General features: G+C 43.5%; 2 protein-coding genes across 2 annotated transcripts in view; both read right to left on the reverse strand.

Annotated features, from left to right (window-relative positions):
• Window positions 1-1,795: 1,795 nt before the first annotated feature.
• Window positions 1,796-23,608, reverse strand: PTGER2 (prostaglandin E receptor 2). Its single transcript, XM_047079655.1, has 2 exons — window positions 17,310-23,608; window positions 1,796-5,495 (listed from the first exon to the last, which is right to left on the reverse strand). The coding sequence occupies exons 1-2, from the start codon at window positions 18,150-18,152 to the stop codon at window positions 5,274-5,276; spliced, it is 1,065 nt and encodes a 354-aa protein (XP_046935611.1). The 5' UTR covers window positions 18,153-23,608; the 3' UTR covers window positions 1,796-5,273.
• Window positions 5,417-23,875, reverse strand: part of PTGDR (prostaglandin D2 receptor) — a 59,875-nt gene continuing 41,416 nt past the window's right edge. The window contains exon 3 of the mRNA XM_047079653.1: window positions 5,417-5,495. The gene's annotated coding sequence lies outside the window, so the exon portion shown is untranslated. The remainder of the gene's footprint in view (window positions 5,496-23,875) is intronic.

The raw sequence follows: 23,875 nt of genomic DNA on the forward strand, positions 1-23,875 counted from the left end.
TTCAAATAACATTTGGAATATTGTCTCCTCTAGCTCCCCTACGTGGCTCTGTTGAGGGGAAAGGGGCCATGTTAGGTGCCCTATTGTCCTTCTGTGTCTCTTGGTCTCCTCTCTTTTATGCTTATGCATTCCTCTACCCTGTCCTGAGTGTGCCAATCTTCACTGCATTCTCTGAAATACAAACTTGTCCGACAGGCTTATTATCATCATTATTCTTGACAGTTACCCAGAGTTAACAAATAGACACCATAACCCCCTAGCACCATGACCGCCACCAGGAATGAGCACTCTGAGTCAGCTGTGTGCAAAGAGGTCGGAGTTTCAGTGACCCACTGAACTGGGCTTCTTAGATCATATTAATCCCTAACCTTATTCATACTGACCATGTCCAGGCACTGTGCTGAATGTCCTGCGTGTACATACTCATTGGAGCCTCAAAATAATTGAAGAGGTGGATAATTTTATTATCCTTGTGTTATAGATGAGGAAACTAAGAGTCAGAGAGCTTAAATAACTTGTCTGAAAAAGCCTCAGCAGTCTGACAAATCTTTAATAACTCTGAGGAAATGCAGAGTTTGCTGACAGAAAGGTTGAGTGTGTGCATCAAAGATAGCATGAGACCTGGAGGGGAGGGGGGATAGTCTGTGCTAGAAGGGTGCTCTGGAAGGAAATGAAAGGAGGTGAGTAAAGACAAGTCCCGAGGTAGCAGAAAGGGCAACAGTGACATTTGATCTTTTTCCATTTTCTTAAAATGTGCTTTTTCCTTGTACATTTGTCAGCATTTAAAACTATGCAGAATTGCTGAATTGCTACATATACTCTTTCTTTACCATAGCCACATAGACTCATCCCTGCTATCTTAAATTTGGGGATATGGCCTGCCCTGTACTCTTAAGTTAAGCTTTTTCTAGAGTTTTCTCACTCTAGTGGTCCTTCTTAAAAATGGGGCTCCAGTTCATTTCTAGACCAGCATACGTGGTTCTGTCTTTGCTGTGCCTAGGCATAGCTATTATGCTACACTGCTGTGCAAACATGCTTTGATCTGATCCCCCCTCTCTTTCTCCAGTTATATAAAATCACATGACTCCAAAGTTAGATAAATGCCGATGCCGAGCCACAGGAGAGCAGGGCTTGGGACCAATATTTTGTTGAAGGGATCTATTTCCCCCTTTCATACAGACAGGGCTGATTCCTATTCCCCAAGCTTGCGAGAGGATACTTGGAGTAGAAGAGCAGGAAGAGGGGCTGCTCATTTTGTGCTTTCAATTCTTGTGTTGGTGTAATAAAAAAAGAGAGAGAGAGAACATATTTTTAATTTAGTTATGCAGGATGGTCTCCACTTGCTCTTCTAAATCTGCTCTCTCCCATAGTATGGCCTTCAGGGACTGCTTTACCCAGGCTCCCCTGACTCTGTGGATTACAGCTGGGTTTGGGCAATGGGACAAACCAGCAGAAGAGTAGAGAGTAGGAGGAGAAGTCTCCAGGAAGGGAGTCCCTTTGTTCCCTCCCTGCGATTTGCCAACAGCTATGCTTCCCTACTTAGGGCTACAGCTCCAGTTGGGTGACATCTCTCATAGTTCGCCTCCAGTGGCTGCCTCTCCCTTGTCCCTTCAGGCCTAGGGGTGGTAGAGTGTGTAAGGGACGTCCACCATCCCTTGTCGATTCCCTCTGTAAACATGCCTTTCATTCAACAGTCCTCAGTGACCCTTTGGAGGACGCCATCTCTTTTTACTGGAAACTTCATTGATTTGACTCTTGGCAGATTCTTAAAAAATGAAACACCTGGATCACAGAATTAAACCACCCCAACTGAACTTTAATAGTACATTCATTTTAGAGGGAATACAAAATGTAATTCAAGAAAATGTACTTAACAATGAAAGGAATTGTGAAAGATACCAACAAAACATCAAAAAAAGAGTAACTTTCTGAAATAGAAAATTAATGCCCAATACATGTCTTTGGTCCCCTGTATAGACTATAACTTTAGTGAGCTGCTAGAATAACATTTATTTCCACAGTGTGTACTTAAGTTGATCACAATGCTTTGTAAATTAAGAAATCAATTATAATGCTGTTAGGTGATTGGAGGTATTTATAAATGTGTACTCAAAGAGGAAATCCAATGAAGTTAAGTGTTTGATGAGGCAGAAGACAGTCGTCAATATTTAAGTTGTAATACCACCTGCATGCGTAGGCACTGTATGTCCACACATATAAACTTCTCATTTGCAGAGAAGACTGCATCTCCATCTGTAAATGGCTCAAGCGGGGGCTCTTCCTAAATTCAGAAAACCATGAGATTTGGCTAAACGAAATAAATCTTTACATAAGTGCAAGCTAATTGTTTTCCCCTGCGTTTCAATGACACCAAGTTTACCCCTGAATATATTGGGTTTTTTCTTGATCCAAATCAGAGCTGACATTACACGAACATTAGGACAACCCTTTCAAAGTGCACCGACATGAGCAGACAGGGGTGCCAAGAATGTAAGTGAATTACACTGAGACTGCAGTGATACCGATCGGATTTTCCCTGCTTGCTGCTCAGGGCTTACAGCCTCTGCCAGCATGGTGGTTTTGGGTTGGCGCAGTTTCTAGAGCTTTGTTCTGGTTCTACGTTGGCATGGGTCCAAACCACTTTGAGATTCAGGTCTTTTGGAGGCTTTCTGTATCTTCTACCAGATCTTTGGATGTTCAAGGCCATAAGTTAGTACCAGAATTTTCCAGTTCCCTCTTGGGAAACATGACCTGAGGCCACAGGGAACTGGGAACAATTTGGCTCAGAGCAGACTACTCTGGCCCATCCAATTCTGGACGCCTAACGTCAGAGCTGGGATTCTGAAGTGAAAATCCGCTATAGTTTTTCCCTTTTCATCCCAATGACTGTCGGGGACAACAAATAAAACCTGCATCTTCTTTTATCACAATTCAATTCTCTGACATACGAGGCTAAGCTCCGTGTTTTTCATTTAAGTTGAAAATGAGTCAGTAAACGTGAACAGATATGTCTGAGGTGATGGGATTTTTAGAAAGGAAATATTTACCCGTCTAATTTTTTCTGTTACCTTTAAATTGCCATTAATAATAGGTGATTGTCTATTACACAGGATTTTTACATTTAATTCCTTCTGTGTATATGCAAACAAAACAACAGGACTCAGCCATTTAATACAGTACAAGGAACAGGAGTACATCAGGAAACAAAGCTCTAGAAGTCTACCAGTTCTTAAATAAATGGCTTCAACTTTTATATATTGGGACCCCAGAGTAAATCATTTTGTTCCCACTAGAGATACTATGTCCAACTATGCCTTTTCTTGTTTTTTGTTTGTTTGTTTTTTAAGGTTCTCAGGCATTATTTCAGAATTTTGGGGTGATGGTGAGGTGAAGAGAAGGACTATAGTTAACATTTTCATTTGGTTTCATTTGGAGGAAAAAATAGTCATCTTATAAATCAATCTTTCATATTCAAAGTAACGTTAGAATTTTATGTTTAGGAATTACCCATGAGTATAATTATTAGTCCTGTTTAGAGCAATTTCTTAACTTCAGAATACTTGTTTGCAGGGAAGATTTATTTACATGTCCAGATTTCAGTTAAGTTAAATTTTGCCTGGTTTGTTTAAATCAGTATGAAAGCAAACCATTTATTTATTCTTTTAAAAATAAGAGCTGATTTTACATAGATTGTGTCAAAATATACTGATGCTAGATTGGTTTGGAATCACTTTAAGTGATCACCTAGTTTGATAACTACTTATAGGAAATGGTTTTGCGTAAGCAACTCAACGAGACCTTGGAAAAAACTGACATCCCCTTTTTGGTTTTTTATAATAGCTATCCTGTAATAACACACTGCAAAATAAATAAATAAATAAGGTGTTTCTACTATTCTGAAGCATCATGCTGTAAGGAAAAAGAAATACTCGAATACCAAGTACTATACTGACTATTTTAACATTTAAATTACAATGAAACCATACTTTTAAAAACTTGCCAAAATAAATATAATTTTTCCACTTTTATCTCACTAAAAATATATCTACTCTATAAACTGTTATTTGGGGGAACTCAACACTCTTCCATTTCTAAATTTTTGTTTCATAGTTTATTTTTGTGACATTTCAGATGAGTTTATGCAGGAACTAAGATGATTAAGCAGTGCAAATTTGCTGAAATATTTTAATGCCGGTATATTTTTATACCATGGCAAACATTTAGATTTAGAAACATATTAAGATATGACTCACTGTTGCATTATTTCCTATATAGTATGAGTCAAACCATGTTTCCTGGATAAAAACTTAGATGCATGAGTTTTGCTACAACAGTCACCTTATAAAGTAGATGTTAGTCACAGCCTCAGCATGAGCCTTAGAAGAGTTTCAGGGTTTACTGAGAATTGATCAGATTTTTCCATTCTTAATTCTAATACTTGGTTGCAGACATAGCCCCATAGCCTCTCCCTGGAAATAGAATGAAGAATGAAGAATATTAATCAGAATTAACTCTCTCAATAGCCTATTATTTCTTGTTGAGAGGAAAATTCCGAAAGTGTTCTTCATTACTGTCGGCACAACGGACATTATAAAATAAATAACCCGATACTTTGACACCCAGCTTCCGGAGGAGTAGTGAGAAGGTGACGTTAACCAGCTGAGCTTACTTACTCTTCCACGCGTAATACTGTAGTGACGAGGGAGTCCTCCCACGTGCACAAATACGACACTACAAAGTGCCTGTGATTTCCAAATTCACTGGCCAAACAAAGGGTTTCTTAAGCAATCACAAGACACCAGGCGTGGTTGCTTCCTCGTATGGACTTCGTAGAGAATACATGTGAAGTTTTCTCTGGCCTGACTGTGCACCGTATGTTTACAGCGGCAGTAGCATAGATGATTGAAATCGAACACACAGTAACTACTTAGGGTTTTAAACAAATTACAAAACCACATATGTTCTCATTCAACAGGAAAGCTTAAATCAAAAGGCAACCGGATCCTAAATGCAGTTGGTTTTTTCTCAAAGGCCACATAACATGCTCATCGAGGGCAGCTTTTATGTATTCTCCTGACACCTTCTGTGAAGTGCCTTGTCAGCACCTCTGTAGCACAAACTGCTGCTGAAACGTTTGTTTACTCTGTTTTATTAGGGTAGCTTCACTTTGTTTATAAACTAACTTTTTTCATTTCTCCAAGGAGCCATTTCAAAATGATCTTCCAGATGCTGGCTAACTAAGCACTTCTTAACTACTGTCCACAAAGGTCAATCTATTTGCTGGCATTTGACTGTATAGAACAGGAAGTCTGTGCTGCATCTTGTGTTCTTAATGAAACCCGACAACACAGGACTGAACGCATTAGTCTCAGAACAGGAGGCCGAAGGATGGCAAAGACCCAAGGGTCAATTATTGAATTGATGGATAAAAATCTAAGAGCTTGGAGGTCCCACTTTTCTTTTCGGGAAGAGGTTTCATTCATGTATGCAAAAATCTGTAAGAAGCAAAAAGGAAAAATTATATTAGTTTTAGCAGTGGATGGGATTAGACGACGTGCAATTTCTTAAGATTTAAGAACAAAATGTGTGTGTGTGTGTGTGTGCGTGTGTGTGCACGCGCCAGTAGTGGTAAAAGATAGGTAGAAGAATCTCATTCTTCCATGTTTATTCTTGACAAAAAACTCTGAAATGTAAGCATTGTCTCCTTCTGACAGATGAGGACGTGAACTTCAGGAAAGTTAGTAACAATATGTTACATTTATTTAAAAAAAAATTTTTTTTTAATTTATTTTTGACAGAGAGAGAGACAGAGCATGAGCGGGGGAGGGGCAGAGAGAGAGGGAGACACAGAATCCGAAACAGGCTCCAGGCTCTGAGCTGTCAGCACAGAGCCCGACGCGGGGCTCGAACCCACGAACTGTGAGATCATGACCTGAGCCGAAGTCGGATGCTCAGCCGACTGAGCCACCCAGGCGCCCCACAATATGTTACATTTATATTCAAACACTTTATCTGACTTAATTATCACAATTCAGGGAGAGAAGTCACCCAGAGCATGGGTTCTGGACATGGGACTGCCTGGCCTTGAATCCTGGCTCCATAGATAGCTTTGGGACCGTTGGTAAGAAAACAAATCTTTGTGCCTCAGTTTTTACATCTGTAAAATGAGTGATAATGAAAACAGTACCTACCTCTTGGGTTTTTTGGGAGGATGACCGGAAGTAATATGTGCAAGCTATGTAAAACAGTGCTCACCCAGTAAGTACCCCACAATATTAGTTGTCATTATCTCCTTCAGTGAGGACACCAAAGTGCAGAGAAGTCAGGTGACTTTCCCAAGTCCCCAAGGGCTGGTTAGTTGGCAGAGTTGGGACAAACATTCCAACTTCCTTGACAGCGAGTAGAGTGCTCAGCCATGTGCTACATTCATGGCTATAGCCTATCTTAGAACAAATGCCCTTAGAACAACCTCCTAAATACTGGAAAGCTGACACATCTTTGCCCATTGACCAATGTTTTCAAACTGGTATACCAGTTCCCATCTGATTCCTCACATATTTGGGGATCAATGCAAGTTCTGGTCAGATTCAAAGGAATGGAACAGTACATGCTCCATGAAGATCAAACACTCCCACATGGCTTACTGAAAAGAGGAAAACAAAGGGAAATCACACCCGACTTTAAAACCAGTTCTTTATAATGTTACAGGGACTTTCTTACCAGGGGGAGCCTGTGAGTTAGAGAGCTGCGACTTCTTTCCTCCAGGGTCCTTTGCCAGAAAAAGGAATGTTTTTTTTTCCTTTCCTCCTGGTACTTACTCTGCAGGCATCTGGCAATTGGATATACAAAGCAAATTGCAGGGATGGAGAAGAGTAGTCATCTTTGGGTTGCTTATGTTAGGACAAGAGCAGGAAGGTTTGGCAGCCAGAGGTGTTTATGACAGAGAATCTTGGAATAGGGAATGGAGGAAAGACTTGGCAGATGAGCAAGGAAAAAGAAGAATTGATGGTGGATTTCCCTGATTATACAGAGAAAAGGAAAGTTAGGTGGGAATATGCAACAGAGCAATACTTTTCTTGTCAGCCAAACTATTTTGGATGAGAAATAGACAGTACTTATATGGTATATCCAAGGAGCAATTTTGAAGATTAGAATTTCAAGATAATGGTGTACAAAAGTCTAGTAGATTAAAATATATTAGTTAATACACACACATACAACTGACACTCTGTCATAGAAAAAGTCTGTAGCTGAACTTATGATCTAGTTTGGCCAAAGCATACGATGACCCTGAACTGGCTAGCCATAGCGGGCAGTGTAGACAGGGCTCAGCACTCTAGTGTCACACATGAAGATGAGTCAGGTTTTCAGTGGGGAATGACCCGTATCATAGTTCCTGATCTCATTAGAGAGCAATAGAGAGCAATGAGAAGTGAAAAATGGTTTTAGAGAATGAAGCAATTCTGTACTATTTGTTTCCTTTCCCTTTCATCCATCATACTGGGCAATTTTTAGAAATGCTCAAAATTTGTATTTCATGAGGTGGCCAAGATTTTGGAGGAGATAATTTCTTCTTTTACACTGGGAAAAGTGACATACTTTAGGGACCCTGAAGTTCATGATATAAGTTTTATCTTTTTTTACCTCACCATTTGCTTCCCCCACCCCCAACCCCGCCCCCATGGTCCTCGTCTCTTGCCCAGAGCTCACCATTTTTGATGTTGTGGATCCTAGGTTTGCTTTAATTGTAAAATACACATAGCATAAAAATCTACCATTTTAACCATGTTCAAGTGTAAAATCAGTGGCATTAAGTACATTTATATTGTTGTGCAACTATGTTGTTTATGTTTTTTTATTTTCTGTATATCAAGATGTTTTGACATTTTAAAACCTTTCTGGTTGGGAAAAGATTGCCTCTCCCCAGGGCTAGCCATTCTTTTTTTTTTTTTTTTTTAAATGTTTATTTATGTATTTTGGGAAAAAGAGAGAGAGAGAGAGAGAGAGAGACAGGGACAGAGGGAGGGAGGGAGGGAGGAAGTGGGGGAGGGGGAGAGGGAGAGGGAGAGAGAGAATCCCAAGCAGGCTCCACAATGTCAGCACAGAGTGATGCAGGGCTCGATCTCGCTAACTGTGAAATCAGGACCTGAGCTGAAATCCAGAGTTGGACCCTTAACTGACTAAGCCAGCCAGGTGCCCCAGGGCTAGCCATTCTTCAGAGACAGCCCAGGGCTCACCCAGGAGCTGTCCTTTGATATGCAAAGTAACCAAGCCTGAGCCCCTCCACGTGGTCCTGTACCCCAGGGGCAATATTCCTCTGGAGAGGCCCAGGCTGTCCTCCGGCTCCTGCTCTTTCTGCCTCCCCATCTACTCTAGTACCTTCCTTGCGGCTCTGGTGTTGTGCAGTGTTTGCTGTATGATACAACTTATTGTCCCGAGCCTTTCCTGTGCTCCTCTTCTGGCTGCACCGGACTGGCCATCACGTAAAAGAACACAGAATAGCAACCATCGCCACCATCCGTCTCCAGAACCTTTTCTTCATCACCCCAAACTGAAACCCTGTACCCGTTAAACAATAACTCCACATTTCCTTCTGCCTCCAGCCGATCCTAGATTTTAATGAAAGGCTGACACATTGGATATATCAATTAATAACGTTTCAGTGCTACTCTGAAATCAGCTTCCAAGGCTGATAGAATTTATACGTGTTTTTGCACACCTGACTAACAAATTTGCTATGAACGATCTAAACGAGTCAAGTTGAGTTTTGATTCCTTAGGATAGAGGCTCTCTCTACAGGGCTTTGCTAAGAATATAGAGTTTGATTTGGTACCTACAAGGTGGTATGGATCAAAATTAGTGTTCTTTAGATTTATCTTCTTTTTTTTTTAACATTTATTTATTTTTGAGACAGAGAGAGAGCATGAACAGGGGAGGGTCAGAGAAAGAGGGAGACACAGAATCTGAAACAGGCTCCAGGCTCTGAGCTGTCAGCACAGAGCCCGACACGGGGCTCGAACCCACGGACCGCGAGATCATGACCTGAGCCGAAGTCGGACGCTGAACCGACTGAGCCACCCAGGCACCCCTAGATTTATCTTCTTTAGAACACTTTCAGCCTCTCATGGAAAGTTTCCTCTTGGCTCTGACTGGGTACTGTGATTCTGGGCTACTTTTCTACTGTTAATGCAACTCCATCGTGGTTTCAGAATTTGGGGGCAAATGAGAACTTTATTTGGTTGTTCACTGAAATCACCTGAGGACTGTTTAGACTACTCTGATGGCTTGCTCCCACCCTCAGAGACTCTGATTTAATTAATCTGGGCTGTAACATGGGTGTCCTCAGGTTTTTTAACCCCCCCCCCCGATGATTCTAACATGCAACCAAGGTTGGGAACCACTGTTTTAGAACCTTTACCCAACCCCTGAAACAGCTGAAAATTATTCATTTATCACACTTAACAACAAAAGACCCATCAGTCAAACAAATGACGTTAGCTTCCAGAATTCAGTTCGTGATCATTACTATACAATCTGATTTTCCTTTGGAAATTGAACCCTATGTGGATAGCAGTTAATATTTACTGAAGACTTATGTGTGCCAGGCATGGGGCTAAGCAATTTGTAAGTCTCATTCTGTTTAATCCTTACACAAACTTGCAAAATATGATTATTCCTGTTTTAGTGAGGAGGAAATCAAGGCCTAGTAGATTAGTTACCATGCCCCAAGTCACCCTCCAGGGAAGTAGGGAAGTCATGGAGGAGCCACACTCAAGCAGTGGAACCAAAACCCTCCTTTTAGCCACTACACAGTCTGCCACCTTCTCCGTAAATAGCCTGTGATACAAAGGCTCACGTGAGGGGCGCCTGGGTGGCTCAGTCGGTTAAGCGTCCGACGACTTCGGCTCAGGTCACGATCTCACTGTCCGTGAGTTTGAGCCCCGCGTCGGGCTCTGTGCCTACTGCTCAGAACCTGGAGCCTGTTTCAGATTCTGTGTCTCCCTCTCTCTCTGACCCTCCCCCGTTCATGCTCTGCCTCTCCCTGTCTCAAAAATAAATAAAACGTTAAAACAAAATTAAAAAAAACAAAACAAAACAAAACAAAACAAAGGCTCACGTGAAGTTCACAGCTAACCGGTTACGGGTTTGTAAGAGGCTTGTTTGCAAAAGTGTTACAAAGGTTTGTGGCTATCGCTGCTCCTGTCTATGTAGTTAAAAACCACAGCTATAGCTAAGTAGCTACTTGTCTTTCTTTGGGTTTTTTTTTTTTTTTCCCCTTCACATTTTTTACAGTTAAACTGCAGGCAGAGACTGTCATAAGTTTACCTGCCTTGTGAAAGACATTAGGGTATCCTGCCTATGGTTTTGTATAATCCATTCTTTAAAAAACTTTTGGTGTCCACTATACTTCCAAAAACTTTTTTTAAACACAGAACTTTTGGGGGGACGTTATTTTCCAGGCATATGATGTTTTACAGAAATCCCTTCCCCCAAACCATAGGTGCTTTGTGGTAGAGGGGACAGGAGCCTATTTCCCTAGGAAGACTGGGGCAGGGATATGGCTCCAGTACTAAAGAGTATTCCCTGCCTTGTGCTTCAGATGATCCCGGGACTGGACCCAAAAGAGAGTTCATGCTAAAGTTTGGAGCTCTGGGCCTGCACGTTCCAGGGTGCTGGCCCTTAACTCTTCGAGAAAAGGATAGGCACTGTGGAACATCTACCCCGAACTCCTATAAACACAAGATTTTGCAAATGATTTGAAAGTGATCCATGTGCTGCCCATGTTGTGCAAAAACAACCCTGGTCTAAGGGAAGTTCTGGCCCTCCCCGCATGCACTTTCCCTATCCCCGGCCCTTCCCATCACCCATATGTCCTAACTGCAGAAGACTTAAGCCTAGTGTTCCGTTAGAGGGGGCAATTTTAGGCAGCAGATTATTCTGAGAAAAATGAAGCTTGGTGTATCTTGGCCATATAAACTGAGGCACAGTGGATGTGAGCTCAAGATAAGGGAGGGGAATGGTGGTCAGAAACCACAAAATAGAGGACAGGAGAAGCCACGGAAACCGAGCCGACCAAGTTGCAGATTAACTGGGTCTTAAGCCTTGGTGGAAAGAGACTTGCTGTCCTCCTGAACACTGTGGGGAGATGAGTCCCTCACCATTTCTATTCTATTCTGTGCTATGCCATTCCATTCTTTCTTTCTTTTTTTTTTTACTTAATACTGTGATGGACTCTTGACATGCCAAAAAAGAAATACACCATCCCTAAAGCTGTTTTTCTATAAAGTGAGGGCCTGGCCTCAATTATCTGAAAGAGCAGTGATGACTAACTTAAAGGGTGTAGACATAATGTGCAGCTTTTCTTTTGGAAGAAGAACTATGGCTCTTGCTGTCTAAATTTTAAAAATTCAGTGTAATTGTGTCTTTATTCACAACCACCGTTTTATAATGGTGAAGGACGAGGTGTCAACCGAAAAGATTACTTTAGAGGAACATTCTCTTTTAAAATAATTTTTTTAATGTTTATTATTTTTGAGAGAGAGAGAAAGAGAGAGACAGAATGTGAGCAGGGTAGGGGCCAAGAGAGAGGGAGACACAGAATCCGAAGCAGGCTCCAGGCTCTGAGCTGTCAGCACAGAGCCGGATGCAGGGCTCAAACTCACAAACCGTGAGATCATGACCTGAGCCGAAGTCGGATGCTTAACCGACTGAGCCACCCAGACAGCCCTAAAGGAACATTCTCTTAAAAGGTCACATGTCTTAAAATGATTTCACTAATCCCCAAACACATCGTTGGTGATGCATAAATGATAAAGGGATTTCCAGCCGTTCATGGATAGAACTTAAAATATTACCAAACAAATTCATTGTGGTTATGCATGGAGAGTTCTGAGATTCTTTCATCCTTACTAGCATTGTGATATTTTGCACATACGTAATTGACAAATTTCATGTTTTACAACCCCCATTCATGTTACATTTTACATAAAGAGTTCCAGGAATGAACAGAAAACTCCAGTACTGTTTACTTGAGTTTGCTCTGTATTTTGAAGACCATATTTCCACTAATCAGACTGCCTAGAAATTATAGCCCTAAAGAATTTCTAAAGATGAAGACATTATTTTAGAATGAGCCAACGGTTCACTTTTGAAACTTTAGAACTGAATAATATATTCTAATGGCAAGTGGAAAGCAGTTTAAAATGACCAGCAGTTATCCACAGCTATTGGGAATGTAGGGACTGAGTGGCTTGATGTGGGTTGGAAATTAAAATACAAACATTATCTGAGGCAAGATTGGAGGTCTGATATATTTTCTGTGTTCTGTTCCATTTCAGGAAGAAAGTTTCTATTTATCTCTGTGAAATGATGACAACAGCTGATCAACATAAGGAGGAATTCATTAATTTATACACTATCCCTTTAGTACATAAACAGTTTGGAATATGTTGTTGGTCCCATGCATGATTTCATATTGGACAGCCAAAATAATGTCATTTCCTGAAAATACCATGTTTTGTTTTGTTTTTTTATCACGTAAGAAATGTTTTATGTGTACCAACAGAAGATTTTATGTGAGGGGTAATCTGATTATTTCTTAATTTAGACCAACATTTATATTAGCCAGTCTCCTTAAATCTCCGTCTCAGCCTTTTAATTCATAGGACTGTGGAGAAGAAAAAAGAAACCGCACACTTGGCCCCAGCTCCTTGATCTGGCATGCAGAAAAAGGTCTTTGCCATTTTATTTTTAAAGTGAACAAGTTGGAATTGAGACAAAGCGGTCCAGATATTTATAACATCCTTACCATTCTTTTGTGAAAAGTTGGATGAATCTTCTCATATGCAACCCCTGAAATGAGTACTTTCTCTCTGCTAGTACTGTGGCTAAGAGGACAGGCTCTGTGCTTCAATTGCCCGGCTGTGAACCCCAGTTCCAACACTCACTAGCTGTCGGACCCAGGGTAAGGTATTTGCCTCATCTGTAAAATGGGAACAATAATACTATCTATTTTATAGGTTGTTGTGAAGATAATAAGTTAGGTATGTAAAAATTAGCACTCAAAAGGTTAGCCATTTTGATGTTGATAATAATGATATTTGAGGGTTGAGCTTGACTTCATTATAAGGTGCTGGGCATTTTACATTTTGCTAGTTCCACTTCCAACCTTTGGAAGTCCTAGACTCATGTTCTTGGAGCAAGCAGTAATTCTAACCTGCCTACACCTTGGGACAATGGCTGACACAAATAGTTCCAGGTTTCCTAAATTCCCCACTCCCCTCCCTCCTTCCCTCCCTCCTGGCATGCTGGAAGAGGCTGGTGCCCCACTGGATACACAGCTGTCAAATCTCCTCTTTACTGGGCCAGTGGAGTGGGTATTTTTTGAGGCCCACTTTTGGGGGACACAGAAAGCAGCTCTGTTATCCCGAGGAAGGAGTAGAGATAGAGTAGATTGCTAGTACTTTCTGGGGACACAAGGAAGACAATTAGTTGGGATAGCTCATTCATAATCACTTTACATTGGTTACATTTTGAAGTGATAATATTTTGGATATTTGGGGTTAAATAAAATTGATGAATTTTTACCATTTCTCTTTACTTTTTGTTATTTGGCTAATAGAACATTACAAATTCCATATGTGGCACAAGTGTATTTCTATTGGACTGCATGTGTTCTGTTAGAGGAACAGGAGAACTTCTGAATGCAATCACAGGTCTTTGCCTTGTCCCGGTTAGGGTGCGTAGAAATGATTACTGCCTCGTATGGGAGATTGGTGTAGGCCATTTCTGACCACAATTTTCGTGTGGGCCAAGTAGACAAAAAGGACATGAGCAGAAGGTGCCCCCCAGGGCCCATGGCAAGCATTCTGAAATAACAGAATGTATGCACCAAACAGTAGCTGTGATTTTTAAATCATCAGATAAGCTCTCCATGAAATAACTTAAATCAGGATACTGCAGCATTTCATAAGGTTTCAAGTGCTATGTAAATGAAAGATTCTAACAAGCACCAATAATCTATTGACAAAGCAAATTAGTGAGCGGTCAATGTAAATTTCCTTATTCAAAGATGGCTTGAGGGGCACCTGGGTGGCTCAATCAGTTGAGCACCAACTCTTGACTTGGGCTTGGCTCACTCAGGTCATGATCTCAGGTCGTGGGATCGAGCTCTGAGTCAGGTTCCATGCTGAGCATGGCTCCTGCTTGAGATTCTCTCCCATTCCTCTCCCTCTGCTCCTCCCCCAATTTCTCTCTTTCTCTCAAAAATAAAATAAAATTAGAAGAAAAAAAAAGATGACTTGATACTTCCCATTTAAGGTACAGTTCAAATACCTGTTTGGGGCCTAGTGAGTTACCTACACTTCATCTGCATAACTTGTCATGTTAGCCCCAAGGTGAGAATCAGTGTCTGACTTTCTGATTATGTTCACTCTAGGCTTTTTCCCTGTTCTTTGGGAATCTTTGCCATGCATACATGCAGAAGCAAACCTGGATAATATTTGCTGATAGTATCAATGCCACTATCATAAAGTGACTTCATAATCCTCATCTGGTGTCCCCAACCCATAAACAGGCGATCTAAATAAAAACACAGCTTCAAAGTGAATCTCCTACTCCCTACTCCTTCTAACCAGACTTCTAGGCTCTAAGCCCCTTGCATCTGGCAACTCTGGAGCAGTCTCTGGCTTAATGGTAAATAAAGGGGGAAAATAAATTTTCATATGAATATGTGTATGTATACACAGAGGGCTTGAAAATCAACATACAGCAATAACCGAGATCTCATGATAAAAGGCAAATTTATTTGAAAACGGGAACCTGTTGAAAATCACTGCCTTTATCTTTTATATTGTATGTATGCAGTGGATTAGTCATGATCAGAGGAGAGACTTTTTCCTCCTGCTGTCTTCCTCTAAAGGGCTTAGGGAATAACAATCTTTTTCACAAGCCTGTGGTCCTCTCTGAGCCCATTCCCAAGGTATTTAATTGGCTGGGGAAGGGGTATTTTTAAATATATGCACTCAAAGATCACAGAGGAAACTCTAAGAACTGACCTCCCAATTTGCACCAGGCCAAGACCAACACTACCCACATCAGGAAGGGTTTATGGCCTCTGAGTTGTATTCTAAGTTGCTTAGTGGAACTAGACATTCTTTCTCTCAAAGACACATGTTCTGCATATTAGTCCTGACCCGCCCCCCCCAAAAGGTGATTTAATTCCTATTATGCCACCAAACATTTCTACTAGTAAAACAAAAGAAATGCATAGAAGCCATGTCAGTTTCTATATCACAGCCTTTCTGTTGCACAAACTCCCTGGTTCAGGGTGGAATAGAAGATGTGGCCTCTCGTGGTCCTACTTCATTTCAGAAGAGGGCACCTTTGTGTAACTTATTGATTCAGACCAGCTTCTGCCCCAACAGAGAATGGGGGGTAGAAGTGTGAGGACAATGGGGACCAGAGAGAAGAGAACATAGCTATGAATCCAAGTTAATTTAGGGGGCAAGGTGTCCTTTTCCACCCTGGAGGATGAGTATATGCAAGTAATCAAAAGCAGTGATGGAGGCGGGAAGTAAGATAAAGTCACTTCTCTAGCTTCTACAGGTCAGACCTGATATTGGTAGGCACTATCCATCTCTTCTTTTCTCCAAGACGGTGCCAGGAGGGAGTTATGGCCAACTGCTTACATCCTTCAGGGTCAACCTTGTTCTTTTTTTTAAACTTAAAAAAAAATATATATATATATATATTTTTTTTTTATTTTAAACTTAAAAAAATATATATATATATTTGAGAGAGAGGGAGAGAGACATAGAGCACAAGCGGAGAAGGGGCAGAGAGAGAGGGAGACACAGAATCTGAAGCAGGCTCTGAGATGTCAGCACAGAGACTGATGTGGGGCTCGAACCCACAAACCATGAGATCATGACCTGAGATGAAGTCGGGGCCTTAACCAACTGAGCCACCCAGGAGCCCCTCAGCCTTGTTCTTTTGAAGACTGGGAAGTGGCGCTGTGAAACTCCCAGTCCCCAGCTTCCAGTATGAGGCCAGTGCCTGCTCAGACACATTCCGGGCTCTGCTACCTGTTCCACCAGAGGAGACTCAAACTCACAGCATTATAGAGCTGACTGCTAAGCCTGCACCAAACCAGGCCAGCACCCATCCCCAAACCTAGGCACCCATTTTCAGTTCCCCAGGCAGCCTCTGGCCTGCTGGGTCATGGCACATGCTGTACATGCCTAACTCTCCCAACCTTGAGATGGACCAGCCATTCCTGTGTGTGGCTTTGTGCTCATAAAGCGTATGACTCTAAACTGAAGAAACCCTGTAGATATTTCTGATAGTGATATGAAAAGAATACTTTGTAAGAGGGTACAAATGCCTTCTTTAGAGGAATTGCAAAAGCTTAGCGAGGGGTTTCTCCAAGCAACCAACTTTGCCTTTAATTAGCATTATGGACATATTATGAGGTCCACGTTTTTTCATGGCCACAAAGAGTTACATCCCCAATAGGTAAACTGGGAAACTTGTGAACTGTTTGCTGAACTTTTTTTTTTTTAATTTTTTTTTTTTTTCAATGTTTTTTTTTATTTATTTTTGGGACAGAGAGAGACAGAGCATGAACAGGGGAGGTGCAGAGAGAGAGGGAGACACAGAATCGGAAACAGGGTCCAGGCTCCGAGCCATCAGCTCCGAGCCTGACGCGGGGCTCGAACTCACAGACCGCGAGATCGTGACCTGGCTGAAGTCGGACGCTTAACCGACTGCGCCACCCAGGCGCCCCTGAACTTTTATGACAAGTAATGAATGCTCTGACTTTATCAACAGGGACCCTTCTCAATGGCAGCTGGAATGCTGTGGGTTGACCACCACATTGTGTGTTGGGAGAAACAGAAGTCAAAGCACAGAGAACACAGACCCATGGGTAGGGGGTACAGGAAGGTGACCTGAAGCTCAGGGAAGGCAGGTTGTAACTGATACCCATCAAAGGTGGAGGGGGCTGCCTCCTCCACAGGCGCTGAGCCAGGCTAGCAGAGGCTGGGGTGGGAGTGGGGGGTGGCTTTTAACCCTCTGACAGTGGTCTGGGCTGGCTTAGTGGAGGGTCAAGTCTCCCTTTCAGGGGACTGTACTAGGTGTAAGAAACACTAGCATAGAGTCAGCGGGTTAGGGGAGCAGGGAAGTGGGGTAAAGGTGAGAAGCCAGAGGAGAAGGCTCTAGGCCTCCCCAGGACCTATTCTTACAAGTTGCAAAAGTGAGTCAGAAGGCTGCCCAGAGCCGGGCTATGGAAACCAAGTGGCTTAACTTACTGTGAAAGGCAAGGAGCACACAGCAAAGGTGATGGTCATAATAGCCAGGAGAATGAGGTGGTCTGTCTCCTCCGCCATGGACAGCCTTTCCCCTCTCCTGCGGGCCCCAGGGGCGTCCCGGCAGCTGCCCAAGGAGGGCCCGCAGCGGCTTCTCCTGCTCCGACGGTGCATGCGGATGAGGTTGAGGATGACGCTGAAGTTGCAGGCGAGCACCGCGACGATGAGGAGGAGCAGCAGGGTGGCATACAACTGCAGGTACGTAGTCTGGCCGTGCTCGATGAAGCACCACGTCCCGGGGCAGTACTGGACGTACTGCCCGTAGTTCAGCAACGGCAGCGAGCAAAAGAGTAGGGAGACGGCGTAGATGGTGGGCAGCACTGCCAGGCCGCTGCGGCGCGTGACACGACGCTGGTAGAAGTAGGGGTGCCCGATGGACAGGTAGCGCTCCAGGGCCATGGCGAACAGCATGAGCATCGTGGCCAGGCTGAAGAAGGTCATGGCGAAGGCGAAGTAGGTGCACACACGGCTCTCAGGCGCCAGCGCCACCAGGGTCTGGTTCCGAGCGTAGGAAGCCAGCACCACCGGGCTGATGAGGCAGGTCCCAAGCAGGTCGGTGAGCACCAGCTCTGTCACCAGCACGTGGAACAAGGAGACCGAGTTCCCGCGTCCCGCGCTGCGTCCCGCGTCCCCCCGCCAGCGGCGCGCCAGCAGCGCCAGAGCGATGAGGTTCCCCAGCACCCCGGCCGAGAACATCACCGAGCTGATGGCCGGACTTTCGCCGGAGGGGAGCCACTGCCGCGACCCGCAGTCCTCGGGCCAGGAGTCATTGGAGATATTGCCCATGGTGGAGCGCCGGCAGGAGAGAGGCGCCCTCCTCTCCCGGCTCGTACCTGGGAGGAGGAGGGTCTGAGAGCGCTCCGGCACGCAGAGGGAAAGGGGGAGGGATCCTAGTCCAGAGCCCCCTTCCGGCCCCCAGCGCGCCCAGGGCAGGCTCGGCCCCAGGGCTCGCGTCGCTCCGGGAGAGGCCACTAGGCTGCAGCATCCGGGCGGCGCTCAGGGCTCCTCTGCCGATCCTCGCTCCTCTCGGCCGCGGCCCCGCGCCCAGGGGGCGGCCGCCACCACTCCGCACCCGCCTGGGGACGGACTCAGAAGCGGAGTCACCGTCCCCAGGGCTAGCGCCCGCAAGCCGCCCCAGAGGTGGGACGCGCGCGTCCCACCCCGTGGGGGCACTGCGAGTTCACTGCGAGGTCCTCAGCGGGGAGAGGGGAGGAGACGGCCCCGACCCCGAACGCCGGCCCGGCCCGGCCCCGCGGGCGCTGGGCTGGAGCTGCGCTGTGGCCCCGCTCCCACCCAAACCCTGGGCAGTGGGTGCTGGAAGCCGCACGGCCGCCGACCTCGGCTAGGAAGCGTTGAGCCCAGGCGGAGCGCTGGGAGCGAGAGCGGGGCACTTGTGGGGTGTGCGCAGAATTCACGGAAGGCGAAAACGGGAAAGCAAGAGTGACTCACCAGACAATGGAGAAGTTTGGAGGGCCAGTCCTGGCCGTGTGCATAAGAAGGGAACAACAGACACTAAAGACAGCTTGCAGTAAGATCAGTGTTCTTTTTCTTTTTTCTTTTCTTTTAACATTCTCAGGAAGATAAGCCAAGGGGCCGGGACCAAAATTGGGAGGAAGTTGAAAGTACGCCTGGTGGGTGTGAGGAACCGAACCAGGCGCGCCGCTGAGCTGCCTGTTGCATTGTCGGCTTTGATTCGGTTGCCAGCATTTCGCCTTTTCCTGTGTCAACACCAGAACGGCTAACCACTCGTTACAGCAAGCAAGCAAGAATGAAAAGAAAAAAGAGAAAGAAATGTTCCTGATGTGTGGAATTGTGTTTGTGAACACAGCTGGAAAGCACCGCACGGCGGCTCTCCACTCAAGATTGGCCCTGAGAGAAAATGTTGCTCAGGATTAATCTTTTCATGTTAACTGTGCAGAGCACATTTGGAAAGACCCATTCCTGGTAAAGTGTATTACTAAGTGGCCAGTTTTAGAAACTAGGGCTGACAAACGTGTCACAGTTGCAGACTCCTGAAAATGGGCTGGTGTTTAAAACAACAACAAAAAATCCAGTTTGATGGTCGAAAGGGGGTAATTCTATTCTGTGAGGAAGGTCATAGCCACTTGGGGACGGGAGGAAGACTGGGAGGTGGAAGGATCTGCATAGGGAACAGGCAAGGGGAAAAAGTCATCAGGGTGGAAGAAAGAAAAATTACCTGTTGAAGAACACATCTTACTCGCCATGAATATGTTAGCTCACCTTGATACTTGGTCTGGGAATTGGAATGGAGATGGGGCTCCCAAAGGACAAGTTCACAGGGAGTCTATTTTTCTCAAATAAGGAGTTCAGCAGTCACAGGTAGGTGGGCTTCTCAGGACCCACCTCCTTCTGTTCTCCAGCCCTTTATTCCTAGCATACCGGCTTTCAGTCTACATGTTCTTTCCCCATGTAGTCACCAGTCAGGATTCAACCAGAGAAAAAGAACCACTATAAGTGATGAAGAATGACAGATTTATTGTTAGGCACCATATCTGTGCTGTTCAACATAGTAGCCACTAGCCACATGTGGCAGTGTAAATGAATTAAGATGAACTGAGAGTAAAAATGTAGTTTCTCGGTTGCACTAGGTACACTTCAAGTGCTCGATAGCCACATGTATGTGACTAGTGGCTATCGTTGGGCAGCTCATACACAAAACATTTCCATCATCACAGAAGTTCTATTGGAGAATGAGGCATCAGACCTTACATGATTGTGGGAGCTCATTGAGAAGTCTGTTCAAAGCTGTTTGAGGTCTTTGATTCTAGTGTTGAATGTGAAGTCACCATAGGTCAGACAGAATGGCAGTCAGGGTAGAAAGCTAGACCTGGATAAAAGCAAGTACAGGCTTGGAACCTGCAGGGGCTAACTGGGAATTCATGAAAAACTAGAATCCTCTAAGACAGACTGGATTTGTGTGTGTCCCTCCCTACCTCTGACCTTGATAACAGGCATACTGCAGAAGAAGCTGGCATCCTTCATGGGGCTGCACATGCACTTGGCTTAGGACACGGAGAAGCTGAAGGAGGACACCCGACCAGCAAGGTGAGCCAGCAGATGAGTGACAATGTACTAGAGTCACCACTGTGCCTGGAGCCCTTGCATTGTCCTTCAGAGCATGAAAACCATGGCTGCTGCTTCGCCGCTGCCCTCTCAATCACATACAGCACTTCTCTTGTGGCTAATGCTAACCTTGAAACCATGCAGAATTCTGGAGAACAGATCCTGCTCAGCTGAGTTGACCCAGTATAAAGCTACCACACTGCCCCGTGGGTCCAGGCATGAAGTCTGCATTGAAAGAGGAGGGTGAGAAAGAGGCAGCTCCTGTGAGCTCTCTCTCTCTCTCTTGTGCCTGTTTCTTTCATCAGGAAAGCTAGTTTTCTAGAAGCACCTCGGTAGACTTCCCTTTGTGTCTCTTTAGCCAGAACGTGGCAAATTGGCCACTCCTTAGCTCCATAGGAAGCTGAGACGAGGGTATTGGGCATTTCCAGCTTCTTCCAGAGTAGAGACAGGCAGGGGAGAATGGGCTGGGAGTGGCATTGGGTTAGTCAGCCTCTTGTCCACTGTTGTGCACAGTGCATTCCCTACTATCCCCTCTGTGGAGCCTGAAAGGAAGGGCAAGAACACCCATTCCAAGTTGCACCCATTGCATTTGAAGAAACTGAGGCACAGAAAAGTTGATGATCTTACCCAAGGACATACAAAGTTAGTGCAAAGCTAGGAGTATGGAAGCCAGACCACCTCAATTACATTACAGACCCCTGCATATTGCGCACATTGTCCATTTAAAGCCAGAAAGGAGTACATGGCAAGATACCCATCCTCAATACTGCATTAGAGCTCCCTGGCAAATCACCCAACACGATTTAGATGTTACTTTTTGCCTGACATATTGGTGAAATTTGAAAAGATTACACATATCCAGTATGACCAGAGAGAGAGAGAGAGAGAGAGAAATGGGCTTACTATTGGTGGAAGTGTGAGTGTGGCTACAGCCTTCTTGGTGAGAATGGTCTGTTAATTATCACAAATTTTGAATATGCTTCAGCCCAGAAATAATATTAAAGAAATGTACTGCATCAGGAGACATAATCTGACAAATACACAAAGTTATCATATACGCACAGCAGAAAGAATGTTCGTTATTGCAAGAATCTAGAGGACTTCCATAGAGGACTTGTTTAATAAATTTTGATATACCTATGCAATGGATTATATAGTTGCTGAAAAGGATGATATGTATCTGTAGTTCTTGATAATGATCTTTACCACATATTGAGTTAAAAGCATGTATATTATTTCATTCATATAAAATGATATGTGTAAGCATTTGCATAGAGCAGCATCTAGAAGGATGTTCAGCAAAATGTTAGTAGTAATTTCTCCGGGTAGTACTTTTTTCTTTATGCCTGTTTGTTTTGACTGATTTTTCTATAAATATGTATTACCTTTATATTAGGAAATGCAAGGAAGCTGCATTAGACAAAATTTTTTAGAAAAAAATCACTGGAGGAGACTGTCCTTTCTACTTGGCAGAAAGAAGGGAGTTAGATGCTAATGTTTTAAATTATCTTCCAGTTCTACTGTTAAGGTCTTGCCAGTTGTTTGAGGCTGATCAGGAAGAGTGGAGATGTATCCTTATATTTTTCACGAGGATTTTTGCAACTGTCCTTATTTGAAGATTGGAAATAATCACGCATTTCACACCATTTCTAATAAGACGGTGCCCTGCCCTACTTCAAGTGACTGCTTTGACATTAGATTTTTGTCATCCCTTAACACAATTCTGTCATCACCAGGAAGTCCCTGTCTTACAAAGGTGGAAACAAAGTGTCAACCAAAGGGTCCAAAAAAACAAAAAGACAATTTTTTATTAACTCAAAACGCAGTTAATAAAAACCAACTTTGAGATAGGTTCAAAAAAAATTAAAGGTAACTAACTATAAGTGGGCAGGTAGAATCTTAGTGGAGAAATAGAAACTATAAAAAAAAAATGGAGTGGAAATTCTAGAACTGAAACAGCAGCTTGTATTTGGCAGAAGAAAGAGTGAGCTTAAAGACTAATCACCTCTGGTCACCCTGCTTTCCATGTTATCATTACTTTTGCGCTCACTGGAAATATTCACACACTTTCCATACCATGCAAGGCTTGCCCCATTTACCTATCAAGAGATGCGTGGGTTTTCTGTGCTCTCGGACACCTCAAACCTCTCTGGGATCTGGGGTGCAGGGCCACATTATCTAGGAAACTCCAGTGTTCACATCTAAGCTAACTCTTGTTCTCTTGAACTTCCCCTTCTCTCTTTCACAGCTTGTGGACCCAGGTGGGGAAGAAGTAGGACAACTTTACTCTTCCTCATCTCTGACCTAGGTCTCCTCTACCTAGGTCTCCTCTACTCTAGTCTTTCAAAAGTCCTAAGCCAAACATTGTGTTCTGTTACATTGTTCTTTCTTTGAGGCAGTTAGCATAGCACACTCTAGCTGCTGCTAAAACTAGGCAAAGGGCTCACTTATCAGCCAAGTACTGGGCAAAAAAATTCACAGGTTAATATGTCAAATTATAACATTTACATTCACCTAGGTGTGTGTATATCCGAGGCTTGGTGAGACTTATTACAACCTCATAGGATTGTTTGAGAAACAATTTGATAAAGTCTTTGCAAAACCTGGGTCAATACAAATTACTTTACAAACGGATGTAGGAGTACAACAGTTCTCTTGTCTTTAGACGGGAAATATCACAGCTGCTTATTAGCTCCAGGAGTTCGATCAAATGAGTCACTCCAATAATGTCAGGAAGGTAGATTGCCTGTGATTCTTATTTCTTTTCTAAGATTGATAGAGAACAAAGAATCCAATATAGTAATGAAAATTCTCTTTTCTGAGAAATGTTGCCTTCCAAGGACAAAACCGACTACAGGGCAGAAAACCACACATAACACAAGAATAAGGCTATAGTTATTCAGCTTGTTTGTATAACGTGGCAACTCATTACAGAAATTTTGGAAAAATTAGAAGGAAGCAAAAAGTCATCTATGAATGTGTATCCTTTGAAAATGACCACTCTTAACATTTTGATGTGTTTCTTTCATTTTTTATTCTATGCATTTTTTGTTTTCATGGATGTGATAATATTGTATCTAAATTTTTCTGTACTGTTTTTTTAAAAAACTTAAAAGTAGGGGCACTTGGGTGGCTCAGTCAGTTTAGCATCCGACTTCAGCTCAGGTCATGATCTCACAGTTTGTGGGTTTGAGCCCTGCTTTAGGTTCTGTGCTGACAGCTCAGAGCCTGGAGCCTGCTTGGGATTCTGTGTCTCCCTCTCTCTCTGCCCCTCACCTGCTCATGCTCTGTCTCTCAAAATAAATAAATCAACATTAAAAAAATTTTTTTTAAATATAAAGTATATTGAATACCTTATATTACAATATGCATTAAAGGCCTTAAAAATGTGCGTGCTCTGAGATCCAGAAATTGCACTCTAGAGA

Source organism: Lynx rufus, unplaced genomic scaffold (assembly GCF_022079265.1).
Source record: "Lynx rufus isolate CCGP_SWC_20201006 ecotype Redwood Valley unplaced genomic scaffold, mLynRuf1.p SCAF_17, whole genome shotgun sequence".
In the NCBI taxonomy this organism is placed as follows: Eukaryota; Metazoa; Chordata; class Mammalia; order Carnivora; family Felidae; genus Lynx; species Lynx rufus.